The 21,669-nt window shown below is 44.2% G+C and overlaps 1 protein-coding gene across 1 annotated transcript in view; it reads left to right on the plus strand.

Annotated features, from left to right (window-relative positions):
* LOC135049880 (collagen alpha-1(XXV) chain-like) overlaps positions 1–21,669 on the plus strand; it is a 267,395-nt gene that overhangs the window by 77,347 nt on the left and 168,379 nt on the right. The window contains exons 6-7 of the mRNA XM_063955838.1: positions 9,983–10,042; positions 11,611–11,727. Of these exons, the coding sequence (XP_063811908.1) occupies positions 9,983–10,042; positions 11,611–11,727 (177 nt within the window). The remainder of the gene's footprint in view (positions 1–9,982; positions 10,043–11,610; positions 11,728–21,669) is intronic.

The raw sequence follows: 21,669 nt of genomic DNA on the forward strand, positions 1-21,669 counted from the left end.
TTAGACTCACTAATAGACTTGAACTAATAAGACTGAGAGAATACCTATGGTAAATACAGTTTACTGCTTTATTTAATATGAATGCAAACCATTATTTTGAGTGTCAAAATAACATAATGATAATGTACATGAGCAGCTTATTTTACTAATGTCTGTAATCAGAGACCATAGGCAGGAGTGTAGCCAGAACTTTGTGGACCCCATAGCAGCATTTTGAAAAGCCCCCTGTCCCAATTCTTCTACAGAGACACCTCTCTGTAGCAGTTGTTAATATTATGCCCCATAATAGTGTCCTAGTTTATTTTAGGACCCATAGTGGTGCCCTAGTTCACATTATGTCACATTGTAGGGCTGCCAGTACACATTATGTCTGCAATTCATATTATGACATACAGTGTATCCAATTCATATTGTGCCACATTACAGTGCCCCTAGTTCATATTATGTGACATTATAATGCCCTCCTGTTTATTTTATACCACACTACAATAAGCAGGTCAGCAGTCATAACTAAATATATCGTAGGCCCCAAGGTAATAGTTTGTTAGTGCCTCTATGCAGTAGCGGATCTTGCCACGGGCAGGCAGGACTTTTGCCCGGGGCGCCGCCTTCCGGAGGGCGCCGCACCAGGGCAAGATCCGCTGCTGCTGTGTGCCCCCCGCTGCCCCCCTGCTGCCGCTGGCCGCTGCCCCCCCGCTGCCGCTGGGAAGGGAAACTAGATGCGTACGCGTCTAGTTTCCCTTCGTGGAGAGGTCCGTTGCTGTGCAGTGCACGATGACGTCATCGCGCACCGCACATCATTTCAGTCTGTACAGGGGGCGTAAATGACCACGCCCCCTGTGTGAAGCCACACCCCCTAATGCCGCCCGGGGCGCCAGAAGCCCCGGAACCGGCCCTGCCTCTATGCATCACTCAATGGGAGAAAACTTATATAACACATGTATCTTTGACATCTTTGACCTCTCAGCTCTGGGCCCCATAGCAGCTGCACTCCCTGCACCTATGGTAGCCACGCCCTTCACCATAGGTCTTCCATATTATGTCTATAGTCTTTAACTTGATACATGTTTAAATGAAATCACCCTGTATGTGTTGAAAGAAAAAAAGTTTGTTTTTTTATTATCTGACAAAAAGAGTTTTGTAACTTAAACCATAAGATAATTTCCTGTAACAATTATGCAGTACTATGGTGGTGCTGTGTATCAACTCTTGAAAAACGATTTCCACCATCATATAGAAAGCCCTGTTGTTGTTTATTAAACCAATACAACACACATATACTGTATATTACGTGTTGGGTATGCGGCGGAATGCCAGCGCGAGGGGGAGAGGGGGGATGGCGAGCGCAACTAGCCCCATGCGGGCTTGGTGGCAACCCGCCACAGGTTGTATTCCCACTCTATTGGTGTCGTGAACACCCACGAGTGGGAAATAGTTCCTGCTAGTCAGCATGCCGACTGACGGGATTTAGGGGGGGCGGGATGTAGCTGTTGGTAATGTGACACATAACTACATCCCTATATTACTATGCTAACAATCTCTGCTGCAGTGCCATCCATACATAAGCATTGTGATTGTACTTTCCATTACTCAGCATCATACTCTAATTATGATTACACTTGTCAATCTGCACTGCAATAAATATCAAGTAGACTTACAGCTTGTCCACAACTGGCATGTATTAATCTCATATTTAATCATTCTAAGAGTAAAGGTCACATTCTGTAATTAACAATACATAGCATGTAATTCCTTTTGAATCTGCTGTAACTAATAGAATTACCTACTGTCATCTAGTATTGAAATAGTATTTTTCTGTCTTAATCAGCTGATATAGTGCTCTGGCCCCAAACATCTCATTTATATATGACCTGAAATTCCTAACCGTGCATGAATTGACCTTTCACCCTCTGAGTTACATGGTTTTAGACCTAAACATATACTAGTATTTTTTAAAAAAAACTACAAAAAACTAACAGTTTCTCACTATGGGGGTCATTCCGAGTTGTTCGTCGTTGCCGATTTTCGCTATGCTGCGATTTGTTGCTAACTGCGCATGGTACGCAGAGCACATGCGCTAAGTTATTTAACACAAAACTTAGTAGATTTGCTGATATTCGAGCAACGCTTTTCAGTCGCACTGCTGATCGGTGAATGATTGACAGGAAAGGGGCGTTTCTGGGAGGTAACTGAGCGTTTTCCGGGAGTGTGCTAAAAAACGCATGCGTGTCAGGGAAAAACGCGGGAGTGTCTGGAGAAACGGGGGAGTGTCTTGCTGAACGCAGGGCGTGTTTGTGACGTCAAACCAGGAACTAAACGGACTGAGCTGATCGTAATCTAGGAGTAGGTCTGGGGCTACTCAGAAACTGCAAAGAATTATTTAGTAGCAATTCTGCTAATCGTTCGGTCGCACTTCTGCTAAACTAAGATACACTCCCAGAGGGCGGCGGCCTAGCGTGTGCAATGCTGCTAAAAGCAGCTAGCGAGCGAACAACTCAGAATGAGGGCCTATGGCTCAAGTTTTATGCCTAAAATCACTTACTACATTAATTAATGGGACCCAGGGCATTTGAGCCTTGTCTGAACTGTGACTCCAAGAAGTTCTGTATGACCTAAAAAGAGAATATCAGTTACTGATCTGCCAATATGTCATTGACAGAGGAATAAAGTACAGCAGAATAACTGTGAGTTCAGACACAGAGCCAGGAACGGCTTTGCCGCACAATGTCAGGATTGCTCTGGCTGCAGGCCTGTGTGATGCAATGTGTAATAGCAGCAGCTGGCTGTAACCTAAGGAAGTGCAAAGGAAGCAGCAGGTGGCAGTTCTTGTTGCCATGCCTTCTCGCAAGCACATAACCTTACGCACTGCGGCTTTATTGGCAGCACACAAAGGGGGAAAAAAGTTTAGAGGAAAGTGGAAACAGAGCAAATCCAAAAAATTTAGCAACTAACTTTAACTTGCTGTAAAGCTTTCAATAGCTGTCTAATGTAATATTTTAATCAGCAGTGTCAGCATTTTGGCATACAGAGATATTTACAATTTAAAATTGCATTGTGATCGCATCTTTTGGCAGTACAAATGTAAAACAAGTTTGTAAAAATCTATTTTTATAAAAAAATAAAACATATTGGCAGGGAGATTAAATATTTCCAGTGTTGGATTTGAGGTTTAAATAGCTTTGTTTTTAGTGCTACTGTATGTATAAAAAGTATTGTATTATTTGTAGTAGCAGTAGGTTTATCAAGTAATAAAATGATTATTACTTTTATTTGCAATATTATATTAACATTAACTTTAACAATAAATCCTAAAAACATATGTATACATATACATGCATCAACTAGAGTGCGCAAGTACAGCACTCCAGACATACTTGCTTCAGTGTTTATTGAGCAATAGAGCAACGTATCTGGAAGAGAATTGCCCTTTTTCAAACTAATGAGAAAAGTGCTACCATGAGTGAGAAATTTGAGGACCTCGGTGACCCTTGGTGTCATACATGGAGTTGGGCATACTGCCTCTATATACCATATATACTGTACCAGTGACGTGCCGTGAGATGAGGAAGGTGAGGCAGAGCCTTTTCTGTCATACTAATGTATATTCCAGAGTTTTGACTATATAAAGTGTATGAAAAATACTTAGAATAAATTTGAAATATCTTCTTTGTATTATTCTTTCTAATCATTTTTATAATCAAAACTCTAGAGTAAAAAGCCTATGATAGATGAGGCAGTGTTTCACCTGTCTATCTTTTCCCCACATCTCTAATCAATACTCACCACATTTCTAGCAGTATATACTGCTGCACCTGTGTATAATGCCCACATGACACCTTTGAAAACTGGCTCTGGTACTAGCCAGTGCCTCCTGAGCCATTTACATCACCGCACGTCCCTGAACCATGTCCAGAGGCGGATTGGTTGTAGGGTTTACAGGGAAGATTCCCGGTGGGCCGCCGCACCCATGGGGCCTGTTTTGTTTGAGGACATGTGGTCCTTTTTATAGACATAATGAATAAGATGCATAATAATTTGCATATATGAAAATGACTTTGCCACTTAGCCTGTGATTGCAGATGATCTAGTGTATGCTCTGTCTGCCTGCTTGGCTGACATATAAGATTGAGTGAATAGTGATTGGGATATGGTTGGTGTAATAAGCAAGAAAATATATCTTTCTAAAGAATGATATAGTTTCCTAAATTCTACAGGTGTATCATATAATGTGCTCATAATATTTAATTTTATTTCTGTTTAACTTCCCCCTTGATGCTGGACATGCCCACTATCTGGAAAGTTTCGGGGGGGAGGGTGCTGCTGCCATGGCCCATGGCTAGACCTTACACCTCTGGTGCTGCCCATGTGGGGCCACTAGTACAAATTTTTTCAGGGCTTTTTGTTCCCAATCGGCCCCTGACCATGTCCCATCTTCACTGCAAACCACTAAACTAGAGGATAGTACTAATAATGTTGATACAAGAAATACAACAAAACAGTGCGCCTATGTGATGTATTTATCCTGTTTATATGGCTAGGCACATGATGAGTCAGTCACAATCACTGCAAGGTTGTAACAGTGTCCTCCTGTTGGTTGGCGTTGGGAAGATTAAAGTGTTCTTTGGTAGGATTGTCTTTTATTGTGCCAATATGCAAAAACAGGAATTCATTTTAATTGAAAGGATTCCACAAATTTCATAGATGTGTCCTCATACACTGAGCGTCTTTATGCCATATGGAGCTAGACGCTCTGTGTGACAGATGCTTCAAGAGGAGTAGTGTACCATATTTTTCTAATTTTGGGGGACATTTACTAAGCAGTGATAAGAGCGGAGAAGTGAGCCAGTGGAGAAGTGGCACCATCAACCAATCAGCAGGTCTGTATCATTTTATAGTATGCAAATAATAGATGTTACATCAGTGCTGATTGGTTGCCATGGGCAACTTCTACACTGACTCACTTCTCTGCTCTTATCACTGCTTAATAAATGTCCCCCATAGTCTCTAAAGGTGCATACACGCGGTGTGATGTATGCTAACGATTTTGACTATAAGAGTCAAAATCGTAAGGAAAGTTAGTCAATATCGTGTGCACACAGCTTGTGATACTGATGCGCGCTTTCCGTGGGGTCGGTATCGCAAGAAAAAATAGACTGTGCAGGCAAGGCAATTTTGACCATCTAGTACAAAGTATAGTATAGTCAAAATCGCATATAGGGGCTGATTTAGGTTGGATTGCAAAACACGCAACAATTGCAGAAAAGATGTAGGTGCATGGGTAGCGTCTGTCCTGTGCATGCACCCGCATTTTCTGCGGGGGGCCGTAGAAAATGTGAATGCCAATGTCTGTCAATCAGGCAGAGGTGTTCGTGGAGTGGGGGGGCGGCAACGCTTCGTTTCCTAGGCGGAGACGGAGCGTTGTGGGGGTGTAGCCAGCGTTACACAAATGGGGGCGTGGCGTGGGCATGATCACGGCAGCTGCGTGATGTCACACGCAGCCACCCCAATCAGAAAGATGGCAGCGGGTCTCCTGCGGGCGCAGTCAAGGTGCTCCAGCAGGAGGCTACCCTAATTTCTACGATGAAGCAAAAACAGCGATCGCAATTTCTGTTTCATCATGTGGGGGGGGGGGGAGCAGCGGTCAGCATGCTGGGTTGCCTTGCCCTGCGATGGGCGGCCCCCAGCATACATTCACAAGGACTGCAAATTCAAATTTGCAATCCTTACTGAAACGAGCCCTTAGCCAATAGTAAAGTAAAGATAGTCAAAATTGGCACATAGTCAAAATCTCAAGTAAAGATAGTCAAAATCGGAGATAGTCAATATCTCACCGTGTGTATGCACCACTTGTTGTATCGCAGGTGAAGCAAAAAGCTGCTCACAGTGTAAAAGAGATCCTGGGCTGTACAGGAATTGCTATAACTCATATACAAAGTTGCAGATGAAGCACAACAGGACCCAGCATGTGGAAAAGCTGCAGTTGTTCACATCAGAGTCCTTGTTACACAGAGTCAGACTCAGTCACACACAGATGCATACAAATGTGGTACTTTAGTGCCTTGATTATCACCCCAATTTGCTTAGGCATTTAAAATGACCACTGCCCTCCCCAGTTCCCTTTTGACCACAATCTTTGACTATTGTTTATTTTTCTTCTTTGTCTTCTGTTCCTTGATGGCCAGTGGTTGCTCCGCATCTCTGTCAGTACTGCAATGTCATTACATCATGTGCACTGCAAAGAAAAAGAAGCCTAGAGCTGGAAGCTGGGTCTGTGTGTGCTCTTGGATCAGTCTGTGCCTCTCCAAGCATCCAGCAGGCTTTGCACAGATGTAATAGCCGTGCACTCCCGTGGCCTTGTGCCCTGAGATGTAGCACTGGTCCATTGCCCACAGTACAGCCTTGCACTTTGTTTCACATAATGGCAATCCCAGCCCTTCTTACCATGCCACCCTGCTTCACATCTGCCGGAGCAAAGTGGGAAAAAGAACCATACAGTACAATAGTATTGTAGAAATAATATATGTAACTGATCAGGAGAGTATATTCCTATACAGAAATTCTCAGCATTTCACAACTTCATATAGCCCAAATTTGTTCAAGAGACATACAAGTGTACAAGCCAAATTCTTTCACAATATACTATAAAGTACATGTCTATAAAAAAAAAACTGGTAAAAGAATATGGATGGTTAAACTGAAACAATATGTTACTTGATTGGTTAGCAAACCCTTCCTATTAAGGTCATTAAAATATATAATAAAATAAAATAATATACTATCCTAGCAGTATATGTAGTAGGTCATTTTCGTATTAAGGCAGTGGTTCCCAAACTGTGTGCCTAGGAGTGCGGCGTGGCTCTTGCTGGGGTGCCTCAGGTTGGTGGTCCAGGACTAAAACAAATAATTTATGGTCAAAATGATAGGCAAAACCAGCGCTGGTGGCTGCCAGTCATAATATAACTGAACGTAAGAGTGACAGGAAGACACAATTTACTTAATTTTATATATTATTTAGAATTTATCAATAAGAAACCTTTGGACTAGGTGTTCCTTGAAAAAAAGCTGATACTCTAGGGCAGTGATTCTCAACTTTATTAAATCAGGGCGGCATAGAGTATCAGAAGATTTTTCACGGCACCCCTAGGCCAAAAGTTTCTTACTGAGAAATTTACAAATAAATATTAAATGAGGTCAATTGTGTTTATATGTCATCCTTAGGTTCAGTTATGTGGTGACTGGTGAGGGACAGATTTGCTTCCGTTTGTCCACATATTTTATAATTAGCAGCCACCAGCACTGGTTTTGTCTATTGCATTGACCATAAATAATTTTAATTGGTCCTGGACCACCAGCTCAGGGCACCCCTGCAAGTGTCCTGAGGCACACCAGTTTGAGAACCACTGCTCTAGGGCATCGTGATTCAAGAAAGTTTGGGAACAACTGTCTTAAGGGGGGTACTCACGGAGCGATCGCTGCTTAAAATCTAAGCAATCTGACTAGATTGCTTAGATTTTAAGCACGATCGCTCCGTGTGTAGCCCCCACAGCGATAGCGATGCGCAGCCCCGCGCATCGCTATCGCTGCTGCTAGATTGGCCTGCATGCAGGCCAATCTAGCGGGTCGCTCACTTCACCCGCTGGGTGAAGTGAGCGGCCCCCCCGTCTCCCCCCCGCACGCTCAGCACAGATCGCGCTGTGCTGAGCGCCGGGAGAGATGTGTGCTGAGCGGTTCGCTCAGCACACATCTCTCTGACATCGGCCAGTGAGTACTGGCCTTTAATGTACTGATTTTAAGATAAAAGCTTTGAGTGTAATTGGGATATTGAAGATACATTTTTACCTGGATACTTTTTCCTCTGCAATTCTCTTTTTAAAACATTACTTTCCGTTCTTGATTAACAGTACTTGTTATTCTACTAGTTAGATGCATCATTCTGTTAAGGGAAAGTTAAAGTTTTAAATAGCCAATTAGAATTTGATGATGGCGTTCATTGGTTTTCACTCAGAAAAGCAGAACCCATTATAAACGTACAATTGTCTACTTACACTGCATTTAAATTTGACTGCATAAACTAAAGCCAGGGTCTGTAATTCAGAACATCCTGAAAGAATCATATGTATGTATGAGAAGTACACTTCTGCGTGGATATACTACAGTATAACGGCTTTCTCCAATTTCAGTTTCTAGTGTCAGTTTTGCAATGAAGCCTATGCTGTTCATTGCCCTTAATTGTTAACTAATAAAAATATTTTCTTTTAAAGGAATGAATATAATTCTCACAAAAGTCATCACACTTCACTGTATGTAATTTCTCTCTGTAGGTAGAGAAATTGTGTAAAAGAGATAGTTTATTTGCCCAAGTAGAAAAAATTACAGAATTTTTTTTCTTTAAAAAAGGAGCACTATCATAAATGCTTTGAATATGAGTCTTTATACCGGTGCTGAAAATGTTGTAAAATTACAATTCAGAGCTTTATATTTTATATTATCTATTTGCTCATCATGCATACTGAGTTTTCCAGAATAACACTAGTGTGATAGTGTTTGGAATAATAAAAGTATTCTAGTCTGAAGCTCTAGCTTTATATATTTGTATGTGAAGATCGATTGTCTTGCATCATCAGGGCCATATAGAGGTGTTCCGGGCCTCGGGTACTTTTGGGAGCATGGCCTAATTATGGTAGTCATGGCCACATCCCCTTAGTGGAAAAAAGGGGATGCTGCATGCTAAAAAGGAAGATGGGGTGGGGGATGAGCCCCTTAGTCATGCAAATCTAGGGGGAGGGTGATCAGTGTGATCGTTCCCCCCTTTGTTCACAACCGCCCAGGAAGAGGAGACTATTGTTCAGTGGCCGCATCCTCCCTGGTCCCACTACAGCACAGCACAGAGATAGGGCTAGGGAGAGGGGCTGCTGCAGCTGCTGACAAGGAAGAGGTGAGGGTGTTAATTAGTGTAGGTCCCTTCCAACAAGCCCAGGTCTGGGTAATTAGTAGCCCCCCTCATCCCTTTTGGTGGTCCTCTTGTGAGCTACACACTGCTAATAAGGAATTTTGGGCTTGTCATTTGCCTAGTCAGTAGCTATTGTGCATGGTGTTGCATGTTTTTTCCCTCTCTCTCCCCTCATGTTGCCATCCATCTCTGTCTCCCGCTATTCCCAGACCCTCCGTGACCCCTTCCATCAGGTACAAATTGCTTTGTTTCTGAACTTCCCTCTTAATTTATGATTGCTGTCACCTGTGTTGAAACACCTTTCTCATCAATGAACTAGCTCAACACAGATAACAGCAATCATACATTAAGAGGGAAGCCCAGGAGCACAGCATTTTGTACCTCATGGAAAGGAACATGTCAGAGGCTCTGTATTCCTGCCATCTCTCTCTCATCCTCCTTGTCTTCCCATCTCTGTCTCACCCCTTTTTAATAGACGATGGAGTGGTAGATAATGTACTGTATTTGCACAGACGTAATGCAGCAGCAAAATGAAAGCAAAACATATGGAAAGTAATATTGACAGTACATTGTAAAATGAGAGATGGGGCACATGTGGAAAGATATACAGCTTCTATACAAAGTGAAGCAAGGTAAAATCAGTGGTTATTTACATTTAAAAAGTTCACTTCATGGTCTCAATATATAGTAGATCCCTATTGCTTAAAATATGACTCGGGAATAATAATGTTAATATAATTCAAAATACTGTACTGTTATTTTCAGGAGAGCCCTGGGGATATGGTTATTTAAAAGGCTGAACAATGGACTATAAAGCCAGAATTTTGACTTTGTTATTGTTTTTTGTATATGTAACCATGACCTCAGTTCTCTTCTGTAATTATTTTTTGTGTCTGTCATCTACCTAGTATTTTATCGTTAACCATAGCTGTAACCTGTGTACCTACTTGTTTGTTCATAATTCACTGTAAATTGTCTTTGTGGTGTATTTGTGTTGGTTCGTTTTGGTGCAATGTTATGTTGTGTCCCTAGGGTTTGCCAGGCTATCCTACAATGGCTGCTCTACATAGTAATCAGATCCTGACCGTCAAGGTTTGTGGATAAGGTGCTTACGTCCAGTCAGGTGTCCAGCAGCATGATTAATAAACACAAGAGTCACAAGCAAAAATTATTAAATTTGGTGGAATTTTAATGATCCATTCATTTAGAGTTTCCACATCAAACTTTTTCTACAAAGGCAAATTATGGGATGTTTCTATAAAAACAATGGTGATAAAATTGTATAGATTGTGTAACTTAATGCTGACTGGAGTCTCTGACTGTATGTACAGTACTACTGGCACTTTGTTCAGGGAAACCGTGCCCTCAGAATCCATTAATGATTACACACTAGATGTCTCATTAAAAAGGTACATTACAACAAAGGCACTGTAAATGGCTGCCTTATTGCTAACGGACAATGTATCTTTTAGATTGCTTTTTTGTAGGTAAGGTCTTTCCATTAATATAAACATATAAAATGGCATTATTAACAAAGCACGAGTTCTCTACAAAACAAACCGTCAGTATGTACTTTGCTGTTTATTTATACCTAATGCTTATGTCTCTATTTCTTTCTACGGGCCTTCTGATGTCTGTCCTCCAACTTTCTCATCTCTGAACTACAACCTTTGACCTCACCTCACTGATCAGATGGTGTTTCCTAAGATCAATCATGGCTTTCTTTCTGCTGATCAGCAGCTCATTAAACGCCGCTTGATTAAGGTAGTGCTGAATGGTTTTAGGTGTCTGCATTTCATTTGAGAGTTTTTGGCTCCTTATTTTAATTTACTGTACTGTAGTTGCATTTTTATTATACATTTAATTTTTTTTCAAAAGGCAACATATAATATGGTTAGTTGATAGTATTAATTGTTTTGGTTACCTAATGGTTGCCTGAAGGTATTAGTGTTTTTTGAAGAACGTAATATATTGCATATACATAGTATTATATATATTTTTAGTAAATGTTAACTCTTGATTATAGCAGCTGTATTTCTAATGAAATCTTGTTGGAATCAATAAGATATTAATTAGAAATCTCTTCCGTCAGATAAACTTTGCAGTTGACTCTTTCCTTCTATTACTTCTGCAGAATTCTTTGCCTATCCTATTGCACTCTTGCACAATGCATGCCATGTACTGTACTGTGCATTTCTAGGCAATGGTGTTGATTAAACAATGAAAGCAGATCATGCAAGCATCACAAGAATATACATGTCATCTGTACTTCAAATGCGCTAAAAACCGGGATACAGGGAGCATTTTCCCCATATCACATGTAGGCTACAAGTTTTGAAGGTATTTTACAAAATCAGCGCTTCATGTTAATTCTTGTGATGTTGCATTGTTCTGCTCATTTTTAGTTGTTTTTATCTTATGCAATTTAGGTGGCACACTCCATTTAATAATTGCACCAAAAAAAATATATTTTTTATGTTTAAAAATAACAAAATTATTAGTTATCTCCTTTTTTTGTTTATAAAAATACCTTAAATTTATTATAGTACACGCCTTAGGCATTCATTGTACAGTAGCAGCAGTGCACAATGCATACTTGTTACATTGCTAATGCATCATGTTGCAGGTCTTTTGTGTCTAACTATCTGCTTATTATTAAGGGTGATCAAGGACAGGCAGGGCCACCAGGCCCACCAGGACCTCCTGGGCCACCAGGTCCCAGAGGGCCACCAGGTGACACGGGCAAAGATGGACCAAGAGGAATATCTGGAGTTCCAGTAAGTCTATACCTTATTAACAGACAAACAAAATATTATAACATTTTTTTTAAATAAATAGTTTAGAAGCAATATAATAATGGAAAATGTTAATGTAATATATTTCCAAGTAATAATAATAATAATAATAATAATAATAATAGTAGTAGTAGTAGTAATAATAATAATAATAATAATAGTAAACTGATGGACTTTACTGAATCTTATCAATACATATAAATAAAATTGTAACTTTTTCTGTAACTGGAAAAAGTTTTCTTTTTTGTTTGTTCTGAGTTAACTCAAAAACTACTGAACCAATTTTGATTAAACCTTCATTATTAGTTTTGTATAAATCAGCGAATATGATAGACTAGTTATTATTGCGCCGTACTCATGGGGGTAAGTAGTAAACGAAAAATCCTACTTGTGTGTAGGGCCTCGGGACGGGTGGTGGAAGATGGTGCACCCGCCGTCAATCTATGTAACACTGCTGGTCAAATAATAAAACATAAAAATGTTGGCAGCAGATACGCCTACACAACTAGAGGTGCATTAAGTTAAAAATATTGTTTCGTCTAACTATTTTATTTTGAAATATGCTGCATATTTACCCGCACTTTGGCCCTCATTCCGAGTTGTTCGCTCGCTAGCTGCTTTTAGCAGCATTGCACACGCTAAGCCGCCGCCCTCTGGGAGTGTATCTTAGCTTAGCAGAATTGCGAACGAAAGATTAGCAGAATTGCGAATAAAAATTTCTTAGCAGTTTCTGAGTAGCTCGAGACTTACTCAGCCATTGCGATCAGTTCAGTCAGTTTCGTTCCTGGTTTGACGTCACAAACACACCCAGCGTTCGCCCAGACACTCCCCCGTTTCTTCAGACACTCCCGCGTTTTTCCCAGAAACGCCAGCGTTTTTTCGCACACGCCCAGAAAACGGCAAGTTTCCGCCCAGAAACACCCACTTCCTGTCAATCACACTACGATCATCAGAACGATGAAAAAACCTTGTTATGCCGTGAGTAAAATACCTAACTTTTGTGTAAGATAACTAAGCGCATGCGCTCTGTGAGCCTTGCGCATGCGCAGTAAGCGACTAATCGCAATACAGCGAAAATCGGCAACGAGCGAACAACTCGGAATGACCACCTTTATTCTTATATAACACAAAAAGATGTAATGCACTATGGGCCTAATTCAGCATGGAAAGCTGCGGCCGCAGTGTTCGCATGCTGAAGCCCAGTGAAGTTGTGCGCCCGCGAAAGCATCTCACTTGTGCGAATGCATCTTCTGATTGACAGGCAGAGGCGTTATCCCTGAAGAAGGGATAAGGAAGTGATAAAGCAGTGATAAACGCAAGGTGATAACGCACCAGCCAGTCAGCTCCTAATTGTAATTTTTCAGATCCGTAATGATTGGCTGGTGCGTTGTCACCTTGCACTTTTCACTGCTTTATCACTTCTTTATCCCTTCTCCACGCTTAATACATCTGCCCCATAGTTGTTTTTATAAAATAAATCTTTTAATGTTTTTACCCCAAATGCCCTTTGATTTGTGTGCAATTCATATTTCCAATTTTCTATTTATTTTGTATGTATTTTGGACGTATACTCACTTTAGACCTTTTCTAGCTGCACTTGGTTTAATTGCGCACTTTTATAAGGTTTCTCTTACGTCCTAGAGGATGCTGGGGACTCCGTAAGGACCATGGGGTATAGACGGGCTCCGCAGGAGACATGGGCACTATAAAGAACTTTAGAATGGGTGTGCACTGGCTCCTCCCTCTATGCCCCTCCTCCAGACCTCAGTTAGATCCTGTGCCCAGAGGAGACTGGGTGCATTGCAGGGGAGCTCTCCTGAGTTTCTCTGTAAAAAGAAGTTTGTTAGGTTTTTTATTTTCAGGGAGCACTGCTGGCAACAGGCTCCCTGCATCGTGGGACTGAGGGAAGAGAAGCAGACCTACTTAACTGATAGGCCCTGCTTCTTAGGCTACTGGACACCATTAGCTCCAGAGGGTCGGAACGCAGGTCTCACCCTTGCCGTTCGTCCCGGAGCCGCGCCTCCGTCCTCCTCACAGAGCTGGTAGATAGAAGCCAGGTGAGTAGCAGAAGAAAGAAGACTTCACACACACACACACACACACACACACACACACACACACACACACACACACACACACACACACACACACACACAACAGCAGGCACTGTAAGGGTGCAGGGCGCAGGGGGGAAGCACCCTGGGCAGCAATTAATAGCCTCAAGGGACACTGGCAGATGTATATATACTGCGGAGGCAGTATATTATTTACACCCGCCAGTTTTTTGATTGTTTGAGCGGGACCGAAGCCCGCCGCTTGATCCTCCAGCATTAAGCAGCGCCATTTTCTCCACAGCACATGCAGAGTAGCAGGCTCCCCGGACTCTCTCCTGCTGAACACGGTCACGGAGGGCAAAAAAGATGGGGGGGGGGCACTTTTTATTGGCGCAGTGAGTGTATATATATATTTGTATAAAAGCGCTGTTTGTCTGGGAATTTGGTTTCCAGTGTCAGTTGGCGCTGGGTGTGTGCTGGCATACTCTCTCTCTGTCTCTCCAAAGGGCCTTATTGGGGAGCTGTCTCCATATAGATATATCCTGAGTGTGTGGGGGTGTCGGTACGCGTGTGTCGGCATGTCTGAAGTGGAAGGCTCTTCTAAGGAGGAGGTGGAGCAGATGATTGTGGTGTCTCCGTCGGCAACGCCGACACATGATTGGATGGATATGCTGAATGTTTTAAAGGCAAATGTGGCTTTGTTACATAAGAGATTGGACAAAGCAGAGTCCAGGGATAATACAGGTAGTCAATCAATGGCTTTGACGGTATCACAGGGCCCTTCAGGGTCTCAAAAACGTCCCTTGTCCCAAATAACAGACACTGATACCGACACGGATTCTGACTCCAGTGTCGACTACGAGGATGCAAGGTTACACCCAAGGGTGGCCAAGAGTATTCATTATATGATTATTGCAATAAAAGATGTTTTGCATATCACGGATGACCCCTCTGTCCCTGACAAGAGGGTTTCACATGTTTAAAGAAAATAACTTTTCCCCCATCTCATGAGCTGAACGAGTTATTTGAAAAGGCTTGGGAAACTCCAGACAAGAAGTTGCAGATTCCCAAAAGAATTCTTATGGCATATCCTTTCCTTGCGAAGGACAGGTTGCGGTGGGAATCCTCACCCAGGGTGGACAAGGTGTTGACGCGCTTGTCAAAAAAGGTGGTGCTACCGTCTCCAGACACAGCAGCCCTTAAGGATCCTGCTGATCGCAGACAGGAAACTACCTTAAAATCAATTTATACACTTACGGGAACCTTGCTCAGACCGGCAATAGCGTCGGCTTGGGTTTGTAGCGCTGTAGCAGCTTGGACTGATACCTTGTCAGCTGACTTCGATACCCTAGATAGGGATACCATTTTATTGACCTTAGGTCACATAAAAGACGCAGTCTTGTATATGAGAGATGCTCAGAGAGACGTTGGTCTGCTAGGTTCGAGAGCCAACGCCATGGCGATTTCTGCTAGGCGAGCCCTGTGGACCCGCCAATGGTTGGGTGATGCCGACTCAAAGAAACATATGGAAGTTTTGCCTTACAAAGGTGAGGATTTATTTGGAGAAGGTCTCGCAGACCTGGTTTCCACAGCTACCGCGGGTACATCTACCTTTTTACCTTATGTTTCTCCACAGCAAAAGAAGAAAACACTGCAATATCAGATGCAGTCCTTTCGATCTTATAAGTCCAGAAGAGGTCGGGGTTCTTCCTTCCTCGCCAGAGGTAAGGGTAGAGGGAAAAAACTGCCTGCTACGGCTAGTTCCCAGGAGCAGAAGTCCTCCCCGGCTTCTGTTAAATACACAGCATGACGCTGGGACTCCTCTGAGGGAGTCTGCCCCGGTGGGGGCACGTCTTCGACTCTTCAGCCACGTCTGGGTTCAGTCAGACGTGGATCCTTGGGCAATGGAAATTGTATCCCAAGGCTACAAGCTGGAATTCGAAGACGTGCCTCCTCGCCGGTTTTTCAAATCGGCTTCGCCAGACAGGGAGATAGTGGTTGTCGAGGTTCCCCTAGTTCAACAGGGGGAGGGGTACTACTCAACCCTATTTGTGGTCCCAAAACCGGATGGCTCGGTCAGACCCATTCTAAATTTGAAATCCCTAAACCTGTACTTAAAAAAGTTCAAATTCAAGATGGAATCGCTCAGGGCGGTTATCTCCAGCTTGGAAGGGGGGGAGTTTATGGTGTCTCTAGACATAAAGGATGCATACCTTCATGTCCCCATATCTCCCCCTCATCAGGCGTACCTGAGATTCGCTGTACAGGACTGTCATTACCAGTTTCAGACGTTGCCGTTTGGGCTTTCCACGGCCCGAGGGTTTTCACCAAGGTAATGGCGGAAATGATGGTGCTCCTGCGCAGGCGGGGAGTCACAATTATCTCGTACTTGGACGATCTCCTGATAAAAGGGAGATTGAGAGATCAGTTGCTGAAAAGCGTGTCACTCTCCCTGAGTGTGCTGCAGCAGCACGGCTGGATTCTAAATCTTCCAAAGTCGCAGTTGGTTCCAACGACTCGGCTATCTCTCTTGGGCATGGTTCTGGACACGGAACAAAAGAGGGTTTTTCTCCCAGTGGAAAAAGCCCAGGAACTCCAGAACATGGCCAGAGACCTGTTAAAACCGAAAAGAGTGTCAGTCCATCAATGCACTCGAGTTCTGGGGAAAATGGTGGCGTCCTACTAGGCCATCCCCTTTCGCAGGTTTCATGCGCAGATGTTTCAGTGGGACCTTCTGGACAAGTGGTCCGGGTCCCATCTTCAACTTCATCAAACAATAAGCCTGTCCTCCAGGGCCAGGGTGTCTCTCCTGTGGTGGCTGCAGAGTGCTCACCTTCTAGAGGGTCGCAGGTTCGGCATTAAAGACTGGGTTCTGGTGACCACGGACGCGAGCCTCCGAGGATGGGGAGCAGTCACACAAGGAAGAAACTTTCAGAGGACATGGTCAAGCCAGGAGGCTTGTCTACACATCAGTGTACTGGAATTGAGGGCCATATACAACGGCCTTCGTCAAGCGGAGAATCTCCTTCGCGACCTACCGGTTCTGATTCAGTCAGACAACGTCACAGCCGTGGCTCATGTAAACCGCCAAGGCGGGACAAGGAGCAGAGTGGCAATGGCGGAAGCCACCAGGATTCTTCGCTGGACAGAAAATCACGTAAGCGCTCTGTTAGCTGTATTCATTCCGGGTGTGGACAACTGGGAAGCAGACTTCCTCAGCAGACACGATCTCCATCCAGGAGAGTGGGGGCTTCATCAAGGAGTCTTTGCAGAGATAACAGATCGTTGGGGACTTCCTCAAATAGACATGATGGCGTCACGCCTCATCAAGAAGCTTCGGAGGTATTGTGCCAGGTCAAGGGACCCTCAGGCAGCAGCAGTGGACGCCCTGGTGACACTGTGGGTGTTTCAGTCGGTCTATGTGTTCCCTTCTCTGCCACTCATCTCAAAGATATTGAGAATCATAAGACGAAACAGAGTGCGGACAATACTCATTGTTCCAGATTGGCCTCGAAGGGCCTGGTATTCAGATCTTCAGGAAATGCTCACAGAAGAGCCATGGCCTCTTCCTCTAAGAGAGGACCTGTTGCAACAGGGGCCCTGCGTGTTCCACGACTGGTTACGTTTGACGGCATGGCGGTTGAACACCGAATCCTAGCTGGGAAAGGCATTCCGGAAGAAGTCATCCCTACTCTGATAAAGGCTAGGAAGGAGGTGACGGCGAAACATTATCACCGTATCTGGAGAAAGTATGTATCTTGGTGTGAGGCTAAGAATGCTCCTACGGAAGATTTCCATCTGGGCCGTTTTCTCCACTTTCTGCAGACAGGAGTGGATATGGGCCTTAAATTGGGCTCCATTAAAGTACAGATTTCGGCCTTATCGATTTTCTTTCAGAAGGAGTTGGCTTCTCTCCCAGAAGTCCAGACTTTTGTAAAGGGAGTGCTGCACATGCAGCCTCCTTTTGTGCCTCCTGTGGCACCATGGGACCTTAATGGGGTGTTACAGTTCCTGAAATCTCACTGGTTTGAGCCCCTTCAAACAGTGGAATTAAAGTTTCTCACTTGGAAGGTGGTCATGTTGTTGGCCTTGGCGTCTGCAAGGCGGGTGTCTGAATTGGCGGCTTTGTCTCACAAAAGCCCCTAGCTGATTTTTCATGTGGATAGAGCGGAGTTGAGGACTCGTCCTCAATTTTTGCCTAAGGTGGTTTCTTCGTTTCATATGAACCAACCTATTGTGGTACCGGTGGCTACGAGTGACTTGGAGGATTCCAAGTCCTTGGATGTAGTCAGGGCCTTAAAAATTTATGTAGCCAGGACGGCTCGGGTTAGGAAAACAGAGGCTCTGTTTATCCTATATGCAGCCAACAAGGTTGGCGCTCCGGCTTCTAAGCAGACTATTGCTCGCTGGATATGTAACACGATTCAGCAGGCTCATTCTACGGCTGGATTGCCGTTACCAAATTCGGTGAAGGCCCACTCCACTAGGAAGGTGGGCTCTTCTTGGGCGGCTGCCCGAGGTGTCTCGGCATTACAGCTTTGCCGAGCGGCGACTTGGTCGGGTTCAAACACTTTTGCAAAATTTTACAAGTTTGATACCCTGGCTGATGAGGACCTCATGTTTGTCAATCGGTGCTGCAGAGTCATCCGCACTCTCCCGCCCGGTCTGGAGCTTTGGTATAACCCCCATGGTCCTTACGGAGTCCCCAGCATCCTCTAGGACGTAAGAGAAAATAAGATTTTAAACCTACCGGTAAATCTTTTTCTCCTAGTCCGTAGAGGATACTGGGCGCCCGTCCCAGTGCGGACTAAATTCTGCAAGACTTGTATATAGTTATTGCTTACATAAGGGTTATGTTACAGTTATGATCAGTCTCGGACTGATGCTGTTTTGTTTCATACTGTTAACAGGTTAGTATATTCCATGTTATACGGTGTGGATGGTGTGGGCTGGTATGAATCTTGCCCTTAGATTAACAAAATCCTTTCCTCATACTGTCCGTCTCCTCTGGGCACAGTTTCTCTAACTGAGGTCTGGAGGAGGGGCACAGAGGGAGGAGCCAGTGCACACCCATTCTAAAGTTCTTTATAATGCCCATGTCTCCTGCGGAGCCCGTCTATACCCCATGGTCCTTACGGAGTCCCCAGCATCCTCTACGGACTAGGAGAAAACGATTTACCGGTAGGTTTAAAACCTTATTTTTTCCATTGTATAATTTTTTACCCTTTATTTAACCTTCGCCCCCCTTCTCCTCCCCTCCCATCCTCCTTCAGTGCCAATGACTTTGCCTAAATTGAGGATACCCGACACGACATCTCCTCCCGTCATCCCTCTGCAGCCCCCTCCCCTCCATCTATCCCACCCTGTTCTTCTTTCGTCCCACTTCAGACAAGGAAGTACTGTACACTCCCTCATCTTATCCTCCCTCCCCTCCACCTGCCCCCTGGACCCCCTTCCTTCCCGTCTTCTCCTCTCCCTCTCCCCCACTGCCTGCCCCCACCTTGCTCTCCTCTTTAACCTATCGCTCTCTACCAGCATCTTCCCTTCACCATTCAAACATGCTCTGGTCTCACCTATTCTCAAAAAAACAAACCTTGACCCTTCATCACTCACTAGCTTCCGCCCCATCCCTCTTCTCCCTTTCTCCTCCAAACTACTTGAACGACTGGTCTACAGCCGTCTCACAAGCTACCTCTCTGACAACTCCATCCTCGATCCACTACAATCTGGTTTTCAGTCACCCACTCCACTCCACTGAGACTGCCCTGGTAAAAGTCACCAATGACCTGCTTTCGGACAAATCCAGGGGCCACTTCTCTCTGCTCATCCTTCTGGACCTCTCTGCTGCCTTTGACACTGTGGATCATCTTCTCTTCCTCCGCACACTCCAAAACATTGGCCTCTCTCGCACAGTCCTTAACTGGTTTTCCTCTTACCTCACCAACCACTAATCTGTGTCTGCCTCCGGCACCACCTCACGCCCTTCCATCCTTCCTGTTGGTGTCCCTCAGGATTCTGTCCTTGGCCCCCTTCTGTTCTCCCTGTACACTTCTTCCCTGGGTGCACTCATCAACTCCTTTGGCCTTCAATACCACCTCTATGCTGATGACACTCAACTCTACCTCTCCTCTCCTGATCTGTCCCCCTCTGTCCTCACTTAGGTTTCGAGCTGCCTCTCCGCAATCTCCTCCTGGATGTCTGAGCGCTCTCTGAAGCTCAACATGGACAAAAGTGAACTCATTATCTTTCCCCCACCCAGAGCAACACCCCCTACCAATATCTCTATCACAGTTGACAACACCATCATCTCCCCCGTTCCCCAACTCAGCTGCTTGGGCGTCACTCTTGACTCCTCCCTCTCCTTTGCACCCCACATCCAAGCTCTGGCACAATCCTGTCAGTTCCAGCTACTCAACATTGCTCGCATCAGGCCATTTCTCTCCCAGAGTGCAACTAAACTTATCATCCACTCACTGGTCATCTCACGACTCAACTACTGCAATGTTCTCCTCACTGGCCTCGCTTTCTCCCATCTTACTTCCCTCCAATCTGTCCTGAACTCCGCAGCTAGGCTTATCTTCCTCTCCCGCCACTCCACATCTGCCACTCCCCTTCGACAAAATCTACACTGGCTCCCATTCCCCTACAGAATCCTCTTCAAACTCCTCACCCTCACATACAAGTCCATCTCTAATTCTACTGCTCCCTACATCTCCAACCTCATCTCCCTTCATACTCCCTCCCGCCCCCTACGGTCAGGCAATGACCGTCGACTCTCCACTGCCCTGGTCACTGCTTCCCATCCTCGAGTTCAAGGCTATGCCCGTGCTGCACCCCTTCAGTGGAATTCTCTCCCCCGCTCCATTAGTCTCTTACCGACCTTGCAAAGCTTCAAACGGGCACTAAAAACCCACCTATTCATCAAACCATACCCTCCCAATGCATAACCTAGTCCTGAGGCTGCTCCTCCATCCCCCTGCCTCATGCCTTAAACATCTCGGCTTTGCTTACATACTGCCATCAGGCTACCTCCCGCTTCTTACACCTCATGTCATCATGTCATCTGTCTGTCGCCCCTTCCCACTAGATTGTTAGCTCTTCAGAGCAGGGCCTCTTTCCTCTTGTTGTCAAAGCCCTCTTTTCGACACATTTCACTCGCAGCTCTCTCCTACTCAGCGACCATCTTTACCCGCTTTTTCTCCTGCTGGTAAAGGCTCATCTCCATCTATGGGCACCAGCCCCTAGTAGTATGATGATCACTCCCTCACTACTTACATCTTAGCTGTATTATGTTTTGAGAAATGTGGTACTCTTTGTTACCTGTACTTTATTTTTGTTATTTATTTACTGTAATGCTAAGTTTTGTCTCCCTGTACTGTCCTTTGTACGGCGCTGCAAAACACTTGTGGCGCCTTATAAATAAAATGTAATAATAATAATAATAATAATAATAATAATAATAATATTAATCCTTTAGGTAACAACACTATTTTATCCTTAGTTCCTTGTAAGGCTATTCCTATGCCTAACCCAAGCATGTTTAAATTTCTCTACTGTCTCAGCCACTACCACCTCTGACGGGAGGTTATTCCACGTATCCACAACCCTTTCTGTGAAGTATTTTTCCTTAAATTTCCCCTGAACCTAATATATTAACTAACACTGAAATAAAAAATAAAAGTTAAAATTAGCTAGCTTTAGACATACTTTCTAGGCTATTTCTGATGTGTCCGAATGACACGTTCCAGATTAACCTAAAGGTGTTATCCAACTCATTTCAACAATGAACCAGGAACATATATATGTGACTGTTCACTCGTTCAAGTCTCTATTTTTTAGGTCTTATGTGGATTTTCCAGTTTGTTCCCAG

The sequence above is a fragment of the Pseudophryne corroboree genome, chromosome 1 (genome assembly GCF_028390025.1).
Source record: "Pseudophryne corroboree isolate aPseCor3 chromosome 1, aPseCor3.hap2, whole genome shotgun sequence".
NCBI classification, from domain to species: domain Eukaryota; kingdom Metazoa; phylum Chordata; class Amphibia; order Anura; family Myobatrachidae; genus Pseudophryne; species Pseudophryne corroboree.